Source organism: Aptenodytes patagonicus, chromosome 2 (assembly GCF_965638725.1).
Source record: "Aptenodytes patagonicus chromosome 2, bAptPat1.pri.cur, whole genome shotgun sequence".
Lineage (NCBI taxonomy): Eukaryota > Metazoa > Chordata > Aves > Sphenisciformes > Spheniscidae > Aptenodytes > Aptenodytes patagonicus.
The window spans coordinates 1039564-1059810 of NC_134950.1; the positions used below are offsets into that span (position 1 = coordinate 1039564).

At 47.9% G+C, this 20247-nt stretch overlaps 1 protein-coding gene across 1 annotated transcript; it reads right to left on the minus strand.

Moving 5' to 3' along the window:
* Positions 1-9855: 9855 nt before the first annotated feature.
* LOC143157311 (secreted Ly-6/uPAR-related protein 1-like) lies at positions 9856-16239 on the minus strand. The gene is made up of 3 exons (XM_076332132.1): positions 16176-16239; positions 12887-13006; positions 9856-12064 (listed from the first exon to the last, which is right to left on the minus strand). The coding sequence occupies exons 1-3, from the start codon at positions 16225-16227 to the stop codon at positions 11853-11855; spliced, it is 384 nt and encodes a 127-aa protein (XP_076188247.1). The 5' UTR covers positions 16228-16239; the 3' UTR covers positions 9856-11852.
* Positions 16240-20247: the final 4008 nt, after the last annotated feature.

The following is a 20247-nucleotide window of genomic DNA, read 5'->3' on the forward strand; positions in this document are numbered from 1 at the left end:
ATTTATTATTCATGGCTGTTCTCATTTGCTGTGTTTCTTCATGCGCCTTTCTGATCAAGCCTGGAGAGACCCACCTTCAGCAATGCAGCTCTGCATTACCCTCCTGGAAAAAAAACTAGATAGCTGTACCAAGAGTGAGTGTCACAGTTTGCAAGCAGAGTTGCGTGTGTGCATAGGCAGGAAAGCAGTTATGTACACTTTTAAAATCCAGGAAGCTCTTTTGAAAACTTATTTTTAAAACAAATCTAGATGACTTATTTCAATCAGTGAATAATACCCATGGTTATATAACAAGAAGATTATCTTTCACCTAATGCCTATGTAAATATGACTCATGACCTTAAGAGTAAGGCTGTGTTAGGCCTTTAACCAACCAGTCAATGGTTATGCATTTGCAAATATGTGCTCCCTATGGCAGCTTTGCCTTCCCCTTTGCAAACAAACTGTGAAGGACTTGGGTACAGCACAGCCACTCCTCTGTAGTCCTCTGAAGAGGGAGAATAGAGACCATTGCTGACATTTGGAAAGATATCCAGCTCTGAGTGACAGCAACTGGTGTATAGTGAAAGGCATTTTGAGAGTAAAGCAGAAAACAAGGAGTTACCCCCAGTACAGATCCAGATCTGGAATTATAAAACAGATGAGGTCAGAAGGGAACTCTGGGGTCTGTGGTTTAACCCCCTGAGCAAAGCAGGGCTGGTTTGGGGTCCAATCCAGCTAATCTCTTCACTAGCTGCTGTTATTTCGCACATGAGCAGACCCCACGTGAGCACGGACCTGTCCTCCCCCTCCCCAGCCCCAGGGCAGCAGCATGAGCAGTAGTATTGCTTTACGCAGACAAACACCTGGGAAACATGTAGATTGAAGTCCTGATCCAAAGCCCACGGTAAATTATATAGGTTGAGAGACTTTCCCCAGGCTACAGTAGGATGAAGGTGGGATGGGAACTGAGCCATCCTTCACAGTTGCCCTGAAAAATCAGCTCTCCCTTATTCATGGATGAACAATATTTCTTGCAAACAGAACTGTTTCTGTTCTCTGGGACATGTTTGCAACCTGCTTCTGATTTTCATTGGAGTAATTAGTCATTCAAAAGCCTTCATAAGCCACACAGAGCCTTTGGTTCTTATTTTTGCAAAGGGCTTTTGTTCAGTGTCACATATAAGGGTGCGCAGGATTACAGCACAGCTTCTCTGACTATCAAATGAGAAGAATATTTATCACCCAGCTTTGATGCTGAAGTCCTTGTGTCTAAATTCAGACTCTGAGCTCCTGAGAGAGAAAGCTGCTATAGAGCTTCAAAGCCTTGTTTCTATGATTTTTTAGCTTGGCAATGAGTCCTTACCAGTGCTCCCATTTGATTTACATCCAGGGAGCGCAGGACACTTTCCAGATGCAAAGGTACTGGAGCATCCAGTTCTCCTGAGAGAAGGATCTCGCAGAAAGCCTGAAGCTTGGCTGGAAATGTTGCAGTTTTCATCCTCCAAAATCAGGGTCTGGATGCCCAGTGCATCCTTGTCCTAGTTATCAGACTGAATTAGAATATGCAGCTATTTATAATGGAAACCTACATCTCAGTACCAAAAATAGACTGGAATAAAACCTCGTGAGGAATTAAAAAAACATTAGAAATAACAGTGCTGCATTTCAAGAGCTGCAGGTATGCCATGGACCTGGTTTGCTTTAAAAGCTGTTGTCGTGGTTTAACCTCAGCTGGCAACTGAGCACCACGCAGCCGCTCGCTCACTCCCCCCCAGTGGGATGGGGGAGAGAATCGGAAGGGTAAAAGTGAGAAAACTTGTGGGTTGAGATAAAGACAGTTTAATAGGTAAAGCAAAAGCCGCGCACACAAGCAAAGCAAAACAAGGAATTCATTCACTACTTCCCATGGGCAGGCAGGTGTTCAGCCATCTCCAGGAAAGCAGGGCTCCATCACGCGTAACGGTGACTTGGGAAGACAAACGCCATCACTCCAAACATCCCCCCCTTCCTTCTTCTTCCCCCAGCTTTATATACTGAGCATGACGTCATATGGTGTGGAATATCCCTTTGGCCAGTTTGGGTCAGCTGTCCTGGCTGTGCCCCCTCCCAGCCCCCCGTGCACCTCCAGCCTTCTCAGTTGGCAGAGCACGGGAAGCTGAAAAGTCCTTGACTAGTGTAAGCACTGCTTAGCAACAACTAAAACATCGGTGTGTTATCAACATTGTTCTCACCCTAAATCCACAACACAGCACTGTACCAGCTACTAGGAAGGAAATTAACTCTATCCCTGCCGAAACCAGGACAGCTGTTTACTTTGTTGGTGGCTAACTCCACTGCATCTTTCCAGACCTATACTCATGGCAGGATTTGGCCCAGGACTTTGGCAGATACTGAGTTTCAAGGAGAGAAGTGATGCTATGAAATGAGGAACAGGAAAAGTTTGGCCCTATGCCTCCTCCTGTGATCAGGAAAAAGATGATCCCACTCTGTGCTGGACTTGCCGGGGCTGCAGAGAGTGTTAGCGCAGCCTGTGCAGCAAGCTGCTGCCACCGATCCCTGTGCCATGGTCAGTCCCTTGGGACTGGGTGCACCCAGGACACGGCAGAGATATTTCCCGGGGCTCTTTCTACCTGAGTGCTGGGGGTGGGAGGAGGTGACCATGTCAATCCTTCTCCCCAAAAACAAAGCACGAGGATCTTGGAGACAATCAGCTGCAAACTTCTAGGGGGTTGTAGGTAGCGCTTGACAGCTAGCTGGTGCCTGACTACAAACTCCTAAAAGCCTCATTAATCTTAGATGCACCTACTCCTCCTTAATAAAATAATCATGTCATGTTATTTCAAGGTTTCCATGATTACAGGATACCATAAAACACGTTAATTCTCCCTTGGCCTCCAGGGCTGTCAAGATCATGCCAAAGTAAATGAGTGAGGTTATTGAGGAACTAGGGAGAAACAAGAACACAGGCACATCCATCCACCCATGCGTAGAGTCCCACATGCACATGCTCCTGCCTTTCCAAAACACACAGCCACCCTCCATAGCTCCTAGCCCAAACACCGCTGGCACCATGGTTCAGAGGTTGGGAGACGTCTGAGCCCGTTGCAGGATGGATCCCACCACCCTGGCTCAGGTCTCTGTGACTTCTCAGCTTGATGAGAGCATCTTTGTCCTTCCCTGAGCACTGCAGAGTGGGGGATCCAGCTCCCTGCTGGTGGGGTGGAGGATGGTTGAGCTCTACAGGTTGGTGGGATACATGGAAACATCCATGGGGCCAGGGCAAGTGGAGAAAAGAGAAACTGAATAAAAGACCTGGATAAAATAAATAAGAGGAGCTGAACACCTCATCTTAGACTTGACATTAGGAAGCATTTCTTTACAGAGCGGGTGGTCAAACCCTGGAACAGGCTTCCTAGAGAGGTGGTCGATGCCCCAAGCCTGTCAGTGTTTAAGAGGCATTTGGACAATGCCCTTAACAACATGCTTTAACTTTTGATCAGCCCTGAAGTGGTCAGGCAGTTGGACTAGATGGTCATTGTAGGTCCCTTCCAACTGAAATTATTCTCTTTTCTCTTCTCTTCTCTTCTCTTCTCTTCTCTTCTCTTCTCTTCTCTTCTCTTCTCTTCTCTTCTCTTCTCTTCTCTTCTCTTCTCTTCTCTTCTCTTCTCTTCTCTTCTCTTCTCTTCTCTTTCTCATTCATTTACACTTCGCTGCTATTTATCTTGTGACGCAGCATTTTCTATAGGCGTTAGACGCACTTGTGTGACCAAATGATTGTCCCCGATCAGAAAGTTAGTGCTTGACTGCACACACTTGATATTTCTTTCCCACAGACCTCGTGGCTTGTTGAAGCAGCAGCCTGTCAGCAACTGCATTTTATTACATGTGAAAAAATGTTGCATGTCTGCCAACCTTTTTCTAAGGAGTTTGAGAGGATTTTGATGAGGGACCCTGAAAGCTGAAGCTCAGCCCTGTGCATGCATCCTCGCGCTGCCAATGGAGGGGAGGTGCTGTGGGCACACATGTGCTCTGATGAAGTGACGGAAATGCCTGCTCATCCCCATTTTTCATTTGATGAAAAACACTTGCTTTCCCTGCCCCGTTCAGGAGAACCGGCACAACAAGAGGACTCCAGTGAGACTCTCATCTGTGTTTTTCCATTGGATAAGGATTCATGAACTGCCTTCATAAAGGGGAAATATTGTAGTTCAGAGACTGCCTGAATAAAACACCTCTCAGCTCCTTTATCCAACCCAACCATGACCCTGGAGACCACTGAGACAATAGATCCTCTAAGGATCCTTTTTGTGATGGCCTTCTAGCTCATGAGATCTTGCACATAGCTTGGATTGCCCAAGGTAACCATGGCTTGAAGATGACACAGTCACAAATAATGAAAATTATTGTGCTTGTAGAGCTGATCTTCCAGGAGCAGATCAGAACAGGCTGACTTGTTTAGTCGAACAAAACATCTCAGGCAGGACCAACTGCCCGTAGAAATACTACCTCAGAGCAGGGAGAAGAAAGAACAATACTTTATTACAACTGTGGTTTCTGACCATCACAGCAGTGAGGGTCTGGAACAACCTCCTGCCAGCAGAGCCACAAACATGCATATACTTCAGACTAATTTTTTTCTTTAAAAGAGTGGTAAGAAGAAGTAAGGGTATGGGTTGAGTCTTACGAGCTTAGGAGACCCTTTAGATGTGCTCCTTGGGGTTAGCAGTAAAAGCCCCTTGAGACACCTAGACTTGCTTCCTACGCATGAGGAACCCCAACTGGCCTGTGAGATCTTTGCACAGAGCTGGCACAGCAAAAGTGAGCTTGCAGAAAACCCTATCGTGATTTCAGGACATCAGCAGGTAAAAAAAAAAAACCTCCTAGTTGCATTCCCAAAGGCAAAGATAAACTAGATCCCTTTCCCAAGCTGGCCATGGCTGGTGGCCTATAGTGGTTTGTTTAAAATCCCTTCTTTTCTGGGGTGGAAGTCAGATGTCTTGCTATTAACTCTCCCCTCCTCACCAGGATGGCTTTCCTCCTCTGCTGTAGGTGCATCAGAGTCTGTCACTATCTCCTGGGTGTTTGTTTCTCTTTCAGTTTTGGATGTCATCCCCAAACACAGCGACAGTTGTCTTCACACTAAAAACACCTCTTCCCCTGTGTCCTCTCTCCCCAGAGCCAGGAGATGGGCAGCAGCCAGGAAAGATTAAAAACAAATTCTGGCATGTTTTTAGCCCAGCTTTATAAGGACATGGCTCATCTGATCGTGGATTTGTGCGTGTGCAGGTGACAACATACAGCTGCTGGTTTGAATTCATTGCACGGCAAGTTTGTGAAGTCCCTGTGGGTTTCAGGAAAACAAATATTCAGATGGAAGAGACTCTACTGAAGCCTTCACTGGGACTGAAGACAGACCAGCCCTTTTTAAGGCTTCAGAGGATCCATGATGAAGAGCTACATCAAAGCACATTGTTAATGAGGCTTTGCTGTTCTGCCACTCGCATCAGCTCATGGTGAGCACGTCCTGGTGCCACTGGGAACCTGAAGCCCACTGCCCACTGCGGGTTGGTGCTCCTTGCTGGGAGTGGTGGCACATCCCTCTGCAAGCATCTCCCACCACTGTGGCCTCACAGCCACCCTCTGAAATCCTGCCACTGCCTGGAGGAGAGTTTCGACTGGCAAAGTGCCACCCGCCCCCGGGATTTCACATAGGCAAGTGGAAAAACGTTGTGCCTCAGCCTGCGTTTGTGCCTCGTCTGAGGAACCAGCCGAGCAGCAAAGGTGCGTGCATAGCAGCAGTGCTCAAAGAAGGTGCAAAACTTCTCCCAAGCATCGGGGTGCTCCTCGCCCTGCTCCTCGCAGGTCCAAAGGTACTACAGAAGCAAATGCACCAACATGAGCACCTTGACATCACTCCATCTCCTTTTCCAGGCAGTCTTTTGTATCTCATTCCCAGATTATTAGGCAAAAGCAATTTCTTTTGCAAGGAGATGAAGGGATGTTCATGTCAGTCCCAACCACAGCTGACAACAAGGCAGGATTGAGCTCTACTGCTCAAAACACTGGTGAGTCCAAGGCAAGGCTGCGTACTAAAATAAGAGTCGGACAATGCTTCAGTGCTGGTGTGCCATCGTTGATGTGACTGAGGGCACATCAAATTGCCCTTGCAATGGGAAGGAGTGGCCTGAAGACATGAAAAATATATTCATGCCTTGTATTCAGAGACCTGCTGGCCAAAGGGAGCACGTAGTGTTTTTGTTCAGATGACTGGGTTAGAATTTTGGGACTCCGACCCATGGATTTCATCTGCTATGGCTTTTGGTTGCCGTTAACATTGTGGATTGGCATGGATTTCAGCAACATGCCCATGAAGGACTAGTGCAAAATTGGTTCACCTCAAGGCACAATGTCCTTACCCACATTTATCAAGTGTATTCAGAAACTTAAAGCTCAGTCAGCACTAAGGATGTGTTGCAGGACCGTGCCTGGAGCTACTTGACAATCCCCATCTGTGCAATAGGGGCTGACTGGGGAAGGGGATCAGGATCCAGACCAGCCTCAGATAGGGCACAGAATGATTAATTGACACACCTTGTGTTTTTTAAAACCTCATGGCAAACTGCAGACTGGAGGCCCAGGGAATGGGGATGAAGGCATGTCGGGAAGGCAGTTAATGCACACCCAGGCCATCTGCCCCATCCTTTTACAATACTCTGAGCATCCCTCTCGAGTTCAAGTGGTCCTAAATGACTTTGCTAAATTGAGATACCAAACGTGATGCTGTGCTTGGCTTCTTGCCCCCTCAACATATCCGCTTCAGAAACCCAAAAGTTCCCTTTCACTTCATTTTTAAGGGATTTGTCTTGTTCTCAGACCTGGAGCTGTACTGGATAAAAAGGCTTCAGATTTATGTTCCCCTGGAGTTAGGGATGTGAGAGTTGTGCAGGAGAGCGATGAAAGCATCTAAGGGAGGATGTGCTGGCATGTCAGAGACAGCCGTTCCAAGCCATACACTGCTGTCGTGGTTTAACCCCAGCTGGCAACCAAGCACCACGCAGCAGCTCGCTCACCCTCCCCGCCCCTGGTGGGATGGGGGAGAGAATCAGAAGGGCAAAAGCAAGAAAACTTGTGGGTTGAGAAAAGAACAGTGTAATTGAAATAAAATAACAACAACAACAAAAAAATTGTCATGAAAAAATGATCTCTGCCCCCCCAGCCAACTACCCCCAGTTTCTGTACTGAGCATGACGCCGTATGGTATGGAATATCCCTTTGGCCAGTTTGGGTCAGCTGTCCTGGCCGTGCCCCCTCCCAGCTTCTTGTGCACCTCTTTGCTGGCAGAGCACGGGAAGCTGAAAAGTCCTTGACTTAGTATAAACACTGCTTAGCAACAGCTAGAACATCAATGCGTTATCACACATGCTAATGTGTTATTCTCATGCTAAATCCGAAACGCAGCACTGTACCAGCTACTAGGAAGAAAATTAACTCTATCCCATCCGAAACCAGGACAACTGCCTAATATGGAAAACCAGATCTATTTTAAGAAGAAAAAAAAAAGTGCACATGATAGGTTTTAGATGAGAAATAATTTGGGAGTGATATTGAAAATGATAGCACTCCTGCTGCACTTCAGTCCTGCCAAGCGCATTCTATAATTAATAACTACTTCAGATGAACTGACTTTCTTTTGAATGTGCAGTATTAAACATTTAAATCCCTATCTGTAAATATAAGACTGTAGCAGATATCTCCATAAGCCTTGCAGCTACATGATAATGTGTATTTATATTCTAGATAGGTATTTTTAGCAAGAACTACAAGTTCTTTCTGTATTTGATTACATCAGAGCTCTGTTTTACATTAAATGTCGGGACCACAAAAATATCCCCTTCTTTTTTCTTCTCTTAGAGTTTTGCAGTAATTTCTGCCCTAGTGTCCTCTCTTTTCTTTCATGCCTACATGGATTAATGCACCTTCCAGGAGGGCTGTATGGGTTTTTTTTCACCCTCTCCCTCCCAAAGACGACCAAATATATATAATTAAAAGAAATAAAGCAGCAAAACAGCTCCTGGTTTTTCCCACCTTGCAGCTTGAGCCAGCCTGCAACCAGGACACGCCATGATAATTACCACCACTCAGGGCTATGCATGATGTGACCAGTGTCCTGCTGCAACTGGTGGAAAGCAACTGCAAATGATCCCTACTGGAAACCCCGGTCCTTTAAGTATTAATCACGTTGTTTGCAGCTTTGCTCTCCCACAGCACCAATGATGCCTTTGTGGGAATCTTGCCCAAGTCAAAGCAGCAGGATTGAACCTGGATCCTGATGCAGCCCAAGCCAAGGCTGGTTGTGCACTGTGTTTCCAGAAGAGGAACTATCCTTTGAAATATCCACTCCACCTTCAAGAATCGTGGAGCCCACGAGGAAAGGCCACGCAAGGCAGATGTATTGCCCTGATGGTTGGCTGGAGGTGGGACTTAACAGGGTATACCAGTTTGAATATCCTCACCAATGTGGGACTGCGAACACCTCCCTGGAAGTTCAGTCTCTGTCGTGCTTTACTCCTCAATTTCTAGATGGATGAAAGCATTTGGAGATTTGCAACTGAAAGCAGGTGATGCAGATCAGGGCTGCACATCTGTAGGGCTGCCCCACATTTGCCGAAGGGCTAGAAGGTGATGGAAAAGGCAACTTCTTGGCCAGATAAAGCATAAGGCACCGAGGAGTGCCTTCAATTCTGGAATTAAGGTCTCTGGACATGCACAGAATGACCGCTGGGAAGAACAAACCCCCAGAGGGGCAGGTAAACCCCTCCAACATAGCAACAGCAGTGCTGGATGCCGCCTGCTGCGAAGCCTCATCGTGCAGGGCTGAGAGGCTGCAAATCTTTTTATGGCCCTTTGGACACACATCTCTCTCTCTCTGTTCTATTTTATTCAGCCTATATTTAAACTTCTCCCTCCGTATGTCCACTCGACCCAGTGATGCAAAAGTCTGCCTACTCCTTTGAATCCCCTGGCAGTGTCCTGCATTTGCTGGGGCAGTGGTGCTTGCTGGGTTTAACTCCTAGGGACCAAATAGCAAGAATAAATAAAAGCAATAACCAAAGCAGCAGCAAACCGAACTTTGCAAGGGCTCCCAGTGACGACTATTCAACCCGTGGCTTACGGCTAACACGGTGTGAACAGATGAATATTAATGCAAAAGGACATTTTGTACTCCTGACGCTCTGTGTGAAGGGTTTTTTACCTTGCCTAATCTAGGAACATATTACAAGTGCTTTGAAGCTAAACCCTGCCTTTGACTCTCTTTTGGCTACAGTAGAAGCTCGCTGCTCTGGTGATGGAGCCACATTAACAGGCAAGTCCCAGGTGACAGGAGACCTGCAGCGCAGTGTGATACAGGATGCTCACAGCCAGCACCAGTGACACAAGGAGGGCAGTAGTCCCCACCCGCAGCATCTTTGCAGCACGGAGCGGACCCCGAATGGTTGCTCCCAGCCGCCTGCTTGCCTTGCTGTGCTGAGCTCAGCCGCTTTCTCGTTGCCTGCTGCAAGAGAAGCTGCACTGAGAAAACCCCCAGTTCTCTCTGTGCATGCCCCAGATGAGCCTCCTGTAACCGCTGGACAGTACTTGACCCTTCTCCCCCTCCTCTTCCAATGGGGATAGCCTTAAACCTAGCTCTTCTAAGGAGTATTTTTGCATTCCCTTGCTTGTCCCCTTCTGTAGCTTTTCTCCTCTCTGGCACAGGGCAGTTGGGGAGCTGCAGAAAACCAGCCAGAGACATGCCCTCCTTGCAGCCCGTGCTGCCCCACGCTCCCTTCCTGGGTGAAGGCTGAGCGCCCAAGAAAGATGCTGCAGACTGAAAACTGGAGGATCCAACTTTATTTGCTAGATTCTCACCCAGAAGGGAACCCTCACCCTCCCAGTCCCTCTGTATCCAGACCCTGCCCCATTTGTACGTGCAATAGATGGAGGAAAGTTCAGCCCACGTTAGCACAGCACGGGACCCTGCAGCCAGCGTGGAAAGGCCACTGGGGACAGTGACTTACTCCAGAGCTTGAACCCAGGATGGAAAAAGCGATATGAACTAAGGATGGCAGTGATGGTGGTTTGCTTCTGGCCTGACACATCAGACTGTTTTTGAAGCAGGGAAACAGAATAGACGAGTAGAAGCAGAAGCTGGTGCTCTGTGTCTGCAAAGGTGGGTGTTATATCAGTATTTGAGTAGCTCCCAATCATTATCCTCTCAATGGCATTTCCCCCCCCGTAGACGTCAGCATTGGAAGGGTGTCTCGGGGAAGCTGTGGCTGTTTTAGTGAAGCAAGAAGCATTTCACCTCCAGAAAAAAAAGGGCTCATCAGCCTCCCAAGCCCCAGGCTTGCATGAGGCCCTCTGCCAAGGAATGCAATGCCTTGTCAAAGTTTTCTTGCAAATGGTACTGAGACAGACCTTGAGAAACAATTACCTCTGTGCAATGAAAAAAAAAAAAGTCTCCCTGCTTATTCCTTTAGTTTCCTGGCTGCTGTCTTATGAAAACAAAGTAAAAATGGACTTTGCCACAGAGGAGGCGGCAGGGATGGCATGAACGCACAAGGATGGTGCACGGGATGTACCCATGCTCCACTCTGCCCTTGCTCTTGCAGGTTGTCCCCTGGACCAGCCCTGGCAGTAGGAACAGAGCAAATGGCAAGTTCCCCAGCTCTCCCCGACCAGAGAGGGCTGCGAGCTGGGCACACCTGGCTCATCTATATCCGCTTCCACTCCGTCTGGTTTTACAGCAGACAGGGCATCAAAATCAATCTTAGAGCTGCTCCAAGGGAGAATGGAGCAAATCCCCAGCTGGGACCCAGTAGTGTTGTTAACCGGCGTGAGTGGAGCCGTTTACTTTTCCCAGAGTTGAGGGTCTGGGATAATCATTACTTTTCTTTTCCTGCGGTCCCTGCTGTGAAGGGACAGGGGAGGGCAGGGTAACAGAAGAAGTTGCTTGAAACGGTCTGTAAAACATCTGGGAAGGGAAATCCAGGATCTCTGATTGCAACCCAAGCTCAGGCAAAGGGCTGATGACGGAGGTTTTGGCTAGCCAAACTCACAAATTTTCTTTTGCAGGTCTAACCCGCCCCAGCCTGTTAGTCCAGGACATGTTTTGAGTTTTCCAGAAATACGTTCCATCTCAATGCATGAAGGCTGAGCCCTTCTGAATTCATTCCATAGCTTATTCTAGACAGAGCTAAGTGCCAGTGCTCTGCAATTGCAAACCACACTCTGCTGAGCAGGTAGTGAGAGGGGACCAACATCCATCTGCTGCTCTGACTCAAGAGACGGCACCAAAAATGGAAAGAAAATAAACCGAGCTCCTGGTGGAGGGTTGCAGGATTTTTTTGGGGTTGTGCACAGGAATATAATAGAGGCCCAGAGACACAGGTTGCGTGGGAGCTTGAGGAGACCTGGGAAAAAAGCATTGTCCACGTCCAGTGTGCATACAGCCCCTGCTCTTGCTGAGGGTGACCCCAGAGCACCAGCCTTGATGCCACTGCCCAGGCCCTCCTTCCGCGCAGAGCTGCAGCGCTTCACCCACTACTGCTCCCCACAGAGGAAAGCTGTAGGGGGAAAGGTGGGTCCTGGAGGCCAGAAGCAGCTGAAGGTGAGGAACATCTGCTTAGCAGCTGGAAACTGGAAATTTGAGGGTTTTAGGTCCAGGTGCCCAAACTCTTGGCTTGAATCCACTTCAATTCACAGCATTGAAGATGGGTGAAGCCACACATCAGCGAAGAAGGTTATTCCCAAGGCATCTAAGGGTTCACGAGGCAGCTTGGCAGAGAGAGAGGAGTGGGGATGTTTTGGCTGGAGCATGGGCACTTATGGCATTACAGAGTGCACTGGAGGAGCGTGCCAACAACCATGGTTATCAGACCCAGCGCTGCAGAGTTGCTTCCCACCCCACTGACACTCCTGGTGTCATCGGTGCAGAGGTCAGTGTAGCAGCATGACTTGGGCCTGGTCGTCCCTATCCCGTTATAGGAGAGGCATTCCTCCTCACAGCTTCTGGTCACAGTGATGTTGCCAAAAAATGGGTAACCTGAAACAGGCAGGTTGGAGAGAGGGAGAAGAATAAGACAGAGAAAGAAATGGTAAAGGAAGGTGACAGCTGGCATCAAGAAACACTGACTTTGTGCAATGGAGGGGAATTAAAAGTAAAGTGTTTAAAACTTTAAAAGTGAAGGATAATCCAAGCTGGGACTAGGAGGGGGCGAGGGAAGTGTGGCCAGCAGGTCGAGGGAGGTAATTCTGCTCCTCTACTCCGCTCTGGAGTCCTCAGTACAGGAAAGACATGGACCAGGTGGAGCAGGTCCAAAGGAGGATCAAAAAGATGATCAGGGGGCTGGAACACCTCTCCTATAAGGACAGGCTGAGAGAGTTGGGGTTGTTCAGCCTGGAGAAGAGAAAGTTCCGGGAAGACCTTCTTGCAGCATTTCAATACTTAAAGGGGGCTTCTAAGAAAGACGGGGACAGACTTTTTAATAGGGCCTGCAGCGATAGGACAAGGGGTAATGGTTTCAAACTAAAAGAGGGTAGATTCAAATTAGATCTAAGGAAGAAGTTTTTTAAGATGAGGGTGGTGAAACACTGGCCCAGGTTGCCCAGAGAGGTGGTGGATGTCCCATCCCTGGAAACATTCCAGGTCAGGTTGGACGGGGCTCTGAGCAACCTGATCTAGCGGAAGATGTCCCTGCCCATGGCAGGGGGGTTGGACTAGATGACCTTCAAAGGTCCTTTCCAACCCAAACCATTGTGTGATTCTGTGATTCTATGATTCTATGATTCTAAGTTCATGAGGTAATTTGGCCCACGAAGGATGCATCTCTCCTCTCGAGCACTCACAGCAAGCAAAGAAACTTACCTGAGTCTACGGAGTGCAGCGTTGTTGTGCACACGTTGGCTTTTGGGGGGCACAGGGTGGCTGTTCTGCACTTAGCAATGTCCGTTGGTTCCTTGCACGTGTAACATCGTAAGGACTGGGCTGCAGAGGGGAACAGAATGGGTCTGAGGTGGTCGCAGCAGCAAAGACAGACAGCAAGTCTGCAGCTTCTCTGCGCTGTGGTGGGGACTATGTGACAGTCAGTGCTTCATCCCCCCCTTGTCCAAGACACAGTGAGCACAGAAATTAAACACAGCTGGAGAAAGTGGCAAAGCCTGGATATGTCAAGGGGGAAAGACCAAACCCCAGCACCAAAGGACAAGGATGGTGTTGTGGGAACTGAGCATGATCACTACCTTGGGGGCTCAGCAGCCCCCCAAAAAAGCAGGGATCTAGAGAGACCTATTGCCTGAGCAGGTTTGATAGGATCTTTGCATCCTCCGTAAGAGATGCTGTAACAGAGAGCAAAATAGCTCCTTCTGTTGAGAGTAACATTCACCAGCACCGAAAGACTGGCACTTCCCCCGTCCCTCCACCCACAGTGACAGCTCCTTCGTGCTTGTTTAGAGGGATTTCTGCAGACCTTAGTAACTTAGAGCAGAATTTAAATGTCAGAGCTGTACCAGAGATCCTAAGGGCTGAATGTGGCCTAAAAAACACTTTCATCAAGGGCTACTGCTGATTTTAAAAGAGATGATGCTACTAAGCTCTTGCTGGCTGCCTGCTGACACAGGGATACCTTTACATATGCAAGCATTGATCACAGCAGTTGCTCAAAAGTCTCGGTACGAGACCTGTCTGTCCACAGCCGGCAGATACCAACTGTACATATTTTTTGGAGTCATGCTGCTGTGGCTTGATGACAGAAACCAGCCTGGTTTGATACTTTCTAGCCTACCTGCCTTCCACCAGCACGGCAGCTGAAGAACCACCCAAATGTGTCCGCTGCCATCTACTGGTAAAATTGCAGAGGGACAATGTTTTCTTGTTACAGTTCTGCAGCATCTGCCGTTAGAAACTTCTGGGACTTTGTGATAAGGATAAACATTTTTGAAGGCAGTTGCTTAAAAAATGTGACTCTAGAAAGAATTTTCAGGGCATCTACTTCTCTTAGCACCTCCTTTGGAAAATTCAGCTGTGCAATAGAGCTTACACGATGCAAAAGCTTTCTTTGTCCTCTCTGCAGAGGTAGGAAGGGCTTTTTAACGTGAGCAGTGGTGGTGTTCTTGTGGCCATATCCTTTGTAAACAGGTGTGGTGGAGCCATCCCTGTTTATCCGAGCTGAGGACCTCAGTAGATCCCTTCCAAATGACCCATGAGAGGCTGTTTTGTATGTTTTATAGTGAGAGAGAAAAAAACAACGTTGTCAACCTTGCAAGCATAGGGACGATTGTGTGTGTGTGTAGGACTGGCTTATGTATGGATGGAGCAGTGCTAGTTTAAAGCATCTGAGGAACTGATCTGCAACCTTTGGGTTGAGCTGGTTTCTAAACCTCATCGTTTTGATGGGTGAGCAGGGCAGTACCATGGGCTCTGGGGGAGTTACTTCCAGTTAAGAGTAAGTTTAAGGAAGTAAACCATCAGCCCCTTATCTTTCACTGACTCTGGGTGGGGCACTCAGAGGATACTGGTATTGTAGGAAGGCTGCAGTGGAAGAGGAAAGCCCAAAACTATAAGGACCAGAGCAAAAGAGAAGAACTGAACACAGAGGACAGTGCTGTGCCCTGATCTGAGGCCAATAATTCACCGTTCATCACTGTCCAACAGCACCTTCTACCCCTTGATTTCAAACCTCTGGAAAATGAGTGGTATATTTTGAATCACAGACATATTCCTGAGCTGCAAGAGCTGTGCCTAGACCAGCTGCCTCCCACTGGATCTTCCCAGAAAAGCCATTTCTGCCTCCATCTCAACTATAAAGCAAAGGGTGGTCATGCCTCTCTGTTTCCACAAAACGCTTCGAGACCTGTGGGTGGAGACCTGCTCTGTCGGTTCCTCAGCAGCCCCATTAAATCCAGGACAGGACTAGGCCCAGAAGGAGAAGAAGAAATACATAATATGCCACCTGTGAAATATCTTGAAAGAATGAAAAAAAAAAACCCAACGAACCAGCAGGTACTGCAATGTAAAAAACTGCAGTAGCTGTATAGAAGTAACTGCACCTGTCCTGGTTCAGCCCTGGGGTGGGTTTGATCCAAAGCATGACCTTCAGCCAGCAGTTGGGTTTGCTTTAGAGACAGGTGGAAGGAGGAATGAGGGTAGGGGGATTAAAAAAAATGCAGCCTGAAGAAGAGACCCAACACACTTCCATGCATAAGAATTGCAAGGTGTATGCCTTTCAGCCTTCTTCCACTTGCAACCCTCTGAATGATCTCCATGTAGACGTGCCTCCAGATGGAGATGTTCGACCCCTGCCCGGGCTGCCTTTCCTCAGAGATCTTTCAGAATCTCATAAAAGCAGCCTGAGGATCTCTGGGACCCATGGGCTGGAGGTTAAAACCCACTGGGTTGGTGTCACCCCAAGGATGACTCTGTTCCAGGCCAAGTGGGTTACAAATAGATGGAGTAAGAACACAGCGATGACCAGACCGTGCTGCCAGCTTGCCCAAGATCCAGACTCATCAGAGACCAAACCCAAACAGACCCAGGGGAATTTCCAATCTCCACCTATCTCCTAGTCTCTAGAAATAAGTGAAAACCCTGGAGCTGGTGGTTTAATGAACCTTTCCAAAGTCCTTGGAGTTATTTCTCATACCCTCACTCATATCTACACTGAAGCCTCGCCCTCTGGTTTTCAGCGCTTCCAGCAGGCAGCCAGGAAGTTTTAGGGATGGCAGGAGCTCAGGATGAACACACCACATCCCATCCCTGCGGGGACAGGTTGGCAGCTTAAGCAGAGGCTGTCGGTTCAGGTTCTTGCCCATGCTTGTACTGCCCTGTACCGTGTGGCTGTCAGTTACACCTTAGTCTTATAAAGCAGCGTGTCGGTCCCCCCCGTCCCCGGGCACGGTGTGAGCAGGGTCAGGTGACAGGCGACCACCTATGTGCCTGAACGATGTGCGTTGCTCTCCGTCAGGTGTCAAGGCTCTCCCCACCAAGAATGCATATCCCCTTTCCCCATTCACTCTCTCCGTTGACCTTCTTAAATACATGAAGGTGTTATTTCCCCTACCTGGGGATTACCAGGTCTTTCTGCACTGATGCCTTTCCCCTCCCCTCCCAGGCATTTCCCAAGGGGGTCCCTGCAGTGTCGGGAATGCAGCGGTCTTACCCAATTCCACGTATGCCAGACCAAGTAGGAGCCCAACCAGAAGAGTCTTCATGCTGAGAGCAGATCCGTGCAGCTGGGACAGTAAAAAAGAGCTGCTCCCAGGGAGCTTTATATGTTTTCCCGCCCTCCACCTCCTGTTGATCCTGTGGGCGGATTGCCTCGGGGTGATCAGGGGAGAGCTCAGCTCCAGTCTGGATTGGGATTTGTAGAGGAACAAGTTCCCCGAGGAGGTGACATCACCGCAGTGAGCAGACTCCTGCCATACATCGTCTCTTCTTCAGGTTTATGTCCTGGGGCTGGTCCCATGGAAAAGGAAAAACACAGCTTGCGCTGCAAGGGGTGGCCCCATGCTGGTACTTGGATGGGGAATGTGACAAGTTATGTTTATTCCTTCAAGTCTGGCTCTGCGAGCCGAGAGCTGGGTTGTGTCATGCATGTTGCATTGGGCAACAGCAGTCAAGGTGCAGGTGGCAGCAGGCTGGGCTTTCACTCACGTTGGCTCAGCCTCACCAAAACCTGTGCCATGTTTTCATGCCTACTGCTCTCCACGCCGGCAGGCGGGAAGCTGGCGTGGCTGGATTTTCCCAGAGCATGTCTATTTTCCCAAATCCAGTGCAAAAGCAAGCCTGGTTTCTGGCTCCCAGGGGCTTAGTTATTAACTGAGCCCTGGTGCTGAGCTGCTGGGCATGGGGAGTCATTGAAAGGCCAGTGGAGGTGAGCATGGGAGATGGTGCTTCCAAGCCTGGGATTTGGATGTGTCATTTTGTTTCATGGTCCCAGGTCATGCTGGCAGAGCAGGGCGCTGTGCCTTCTTTTGTAAAGCTGTCAACTATTTACCAAATTTTATTCTGAAGCTGGGAAATAAACCCAACATGGAGAAATGGATCAATTTTCCCACTGCATTACCTTCCTGATAGAAAATGTCACTTTATGCATTTCAAGGCAACCCTTTCCAACATAATAAATTTTTGTATCTTATACAATATTTGTGGAAACGGCTTAAAAAGCTTGCAGTTAGGGAGAAATGCTTTGCTCCTCCCTTTTGACTGAGCCAATGGCATTTTATATTTCATAGGAAAAGTTGATAGGCTTTTTGTTGTTTTTGTTGTCATCCAGGGTGGAAAACACCAAACATTATGCAATTTCCCGTAAAACAGCTGAATAAGCCAAAGAAGAAAAGTTTGTGAATCACTGTGAAGCACTCGGAGAGTTCAGGGATGGAGACAAGGTGAGTACACAAGCTGATTTAATGACTTTGCTTGTCACAGGCTTGTTGCGGTGATGCACGTGGGCATTGCTACCATTCTCAGCAGCCTGTCCTTTCTCCCAGATTGAGAACGGGGCTTTTTGGGAAAGTGCTGCTCCCTAAAGGGTTCTCAGTAGCTTGAGAAGCATTGCTAATGAAAATTTCCACAGTCACGGATGACACAAAGCCAACTGAGCTGCGGCAGCGGGATCAGTACTGTGCCGTGGGAAAGGGAGGGAAAGACATGCACCTTAATGCTCGCTTGGCTGTTAGGGTGAAAGCCACCATTTATCTTTATTTTATCTTGCTGTGCTGTCAGAGACCAGGGACGTAAAGAAAAACAGCGCAAACATACCTCCCTGGGTATATAGGAAAGACTCTGCTCTGTGAAAGCCACCACACCTGGTTACATCCAGATCCTTTCTTGTAACTGGGCAGTTCAAGGCACATTTGAGCAATATCTTAACTAACAGCCATGAAACTGGAAAAGATCCAGTGCTTTCAGCATTCAAGGTGGTTATGCCTCAATAGGTAAGCACAGCGGGATTGGCATTCCAATGTTCACATCATTAAAAGGCTGACTGTGTGTAGCTTGCAGAACTGGAGATGTCCACACAGGCATGTTGTAGTGGTGTGCCCGTGCTTGAAAGGCATCGCATACCGAGAAAGCCTTGGAATAAATCAGGGTGGTTGAAGGAATAGTGATATAAATAGGAAACTAAATGAGTCTGTCCAACTTGGTGGAGGCTGTCCATCACTGCGGTGTCTGGACACGAGATGCATCAGCACGGTAGGATAGTTTGCCTCTGGCCAGTGCAAAGCCACTTAACTCTGTCTAATGGCTTAAAAAGGTTTGAGATCTGGCCGTAAGGCAGAGCATCGGGAAACCACCAGAGCTGGGGTTGTTAAAGCTCCTGAAGACTGGCTAAGTGTGCGGGAGTGCCAGACTTCAGGGAGAGAGAAGTTAGGAATACGCCAGTAAAAATGCGGAGGAAAGGGAAGACCTACAGGTATTAGTTGATCTAAAGATAGCTAGGAGCCTCTGGTGAGATAAAGCCCTGAAAAAAAAACCCCAAAGCCAAACACAAACAGACTCAGGTGATGTCAAATTGTGTGTTGGGGTGTAAGGGAGGCTGTTAGCAGGGTGATTAGGGAAGCCCTCGTGGCTTCTCACCTGGAATTTCATTGCCCCTGTCAAGAAAAAATGGGCTCCTGATGGAAAAAAAAATGCAGATGGAAACTAATGGGAAGACTGGGAGAACAGAATCCACCCAAAAAGATGACGCTGGAAAACACTGGCCCCTTTTAATTTGGCAGAACAGAGGCTGAGTGGAGATACGATTTTTTTCCCCAGAAATACATTGAAAGAATCGAAAACAGAGCTATAGAAAGAAAAACTCCTTAAGCTAAAATGTCACACTGGACCAGAGCTGAGTTAAGAGTAGCATGAGTTAAATTAGACTGGAAATCAGAGGCAGGGTTTTAAATGCTAGGAAAAATTGGGTCCCTTCTAAAAGCAAAGGCAGGGTAGAAATCCCACCTGCTTTAAGATGGAGCTTGATAAATATGTGAAAGAAGTGGTTTGATACAGCAGTTAGGATAGACTTAGACAGCTTGTAGGACTCAGGAGGACCTAAATTCCCATCTGTCTTTGTCAGTGGCGGAATAAACCCTGAGCAAGGTTTTGAACACTGACTGACAGGAGCCATAAGGGACTCCAGTTGAAATGTCATTTCAGGTCTGAAGATCTGAGACTATCAATGAGGCGTGGTATATAGGGAGAAAGGCTTCTGTGCCAAAAACATCTCTGAATTTTCAGTGGTATCAATCCAAAACCACTACCAGCCTGTCCCTGTGAGACTGTCCTTATTTATAAGGTAATCTAGGTAGATACAATCTCTCTCTCTGCTTATCACATATGCAAGGAAAGGCAGATGACATAAATTCAGCGTTCACAGGCAAGGCGGCCACCATGTGCTTTATAACTATCTGATCTAACTTCCATAACAGTTAATTCTCGTTTGAAAGAAAAAGGAACCAAATTTTGTAGAGATGTCCTGTGACAGGGAGCGTACACCGAGCTTTGATAAGCTGTTCCAGCGGTCGGTTATCAGCCACACATAAAATAACCCCTGTGTAAAATATTTCTGCTCTGATTTATACAGCTCCTAAAGCCAGTGGCTGTCGTTACACCCCTCTACTAAACTTAATTGCTCACTGTTGCAATTTTCTTCTCCCTGATGGAGATGCATTTTGTCTAGGATATCCCTTTGATAGACTTTGGTGGGCTCTTTGACTCCTTCTCTGGAAGGTCTGTCCTCCAGGGCTTTAATCCTTCCAGTGGTCCTTCTCTGAACTACCTCTGTTTTACCACCTTCTCTCCTGCATTGCCCAAGCCAGAACTAGATGTCTTGCAGCAACAGCCACTCCAGCCCCAGATATAAGCAGAATGGATCCTTCTGTCATGAGATGAGCATGAAACAACTGTGTTTGACACTGTGGCCGTGGCATTGTAGCCGTGGCATCAGTCAAACTGATTTCATAGAATCATAGAATCATTAAGGCTGGAAAAGACCTCTAAGATCATCCAGTCCAACCGTCAACCCAACACCACCATGCCCACTAAACCATGTCCCTAAGCACCTCATCTACACGTCTTTTAAATACCTCCAGGGATGGGGACTCCACCACTTCCCTGGGCAGCCTCTTCCAATGTTTAACCACTCTTTCAGTAAAGACATTTTTCCTCACGTCCAATCTAAACCTCCCCTGGCGCAACTTGAGGCCATTTCCTCTCATCCTATCGCTTGTCACTTGGGAGAAGAG

Excerpts from the sequence above, each read along its gene's own strand:
- LOC143157311 (XM_076332132.1), bottom strand. The coding sequence starts at position 16,227 with ATGAAGACTCTTCTGGTTGGGCTCCTACTTGGTCTGGCATACGTGGAA. Across the intron at positions 13,007-16,175 it reads TCTGGCATACGTGGAATTGG|CCCAGTCCTTACGATGTTAC; the intron begins GTAAGACCGCTG and ends TCCCCTCTGCAG. Across the intron at positions 12,065-12,886 it reads GCTGCACTCCGTAGACTCAG|GTTACCCATTTTTTGGCAAC; the intron begins GTAAGTTTCTTT and ends TGCCTGTTTCAG.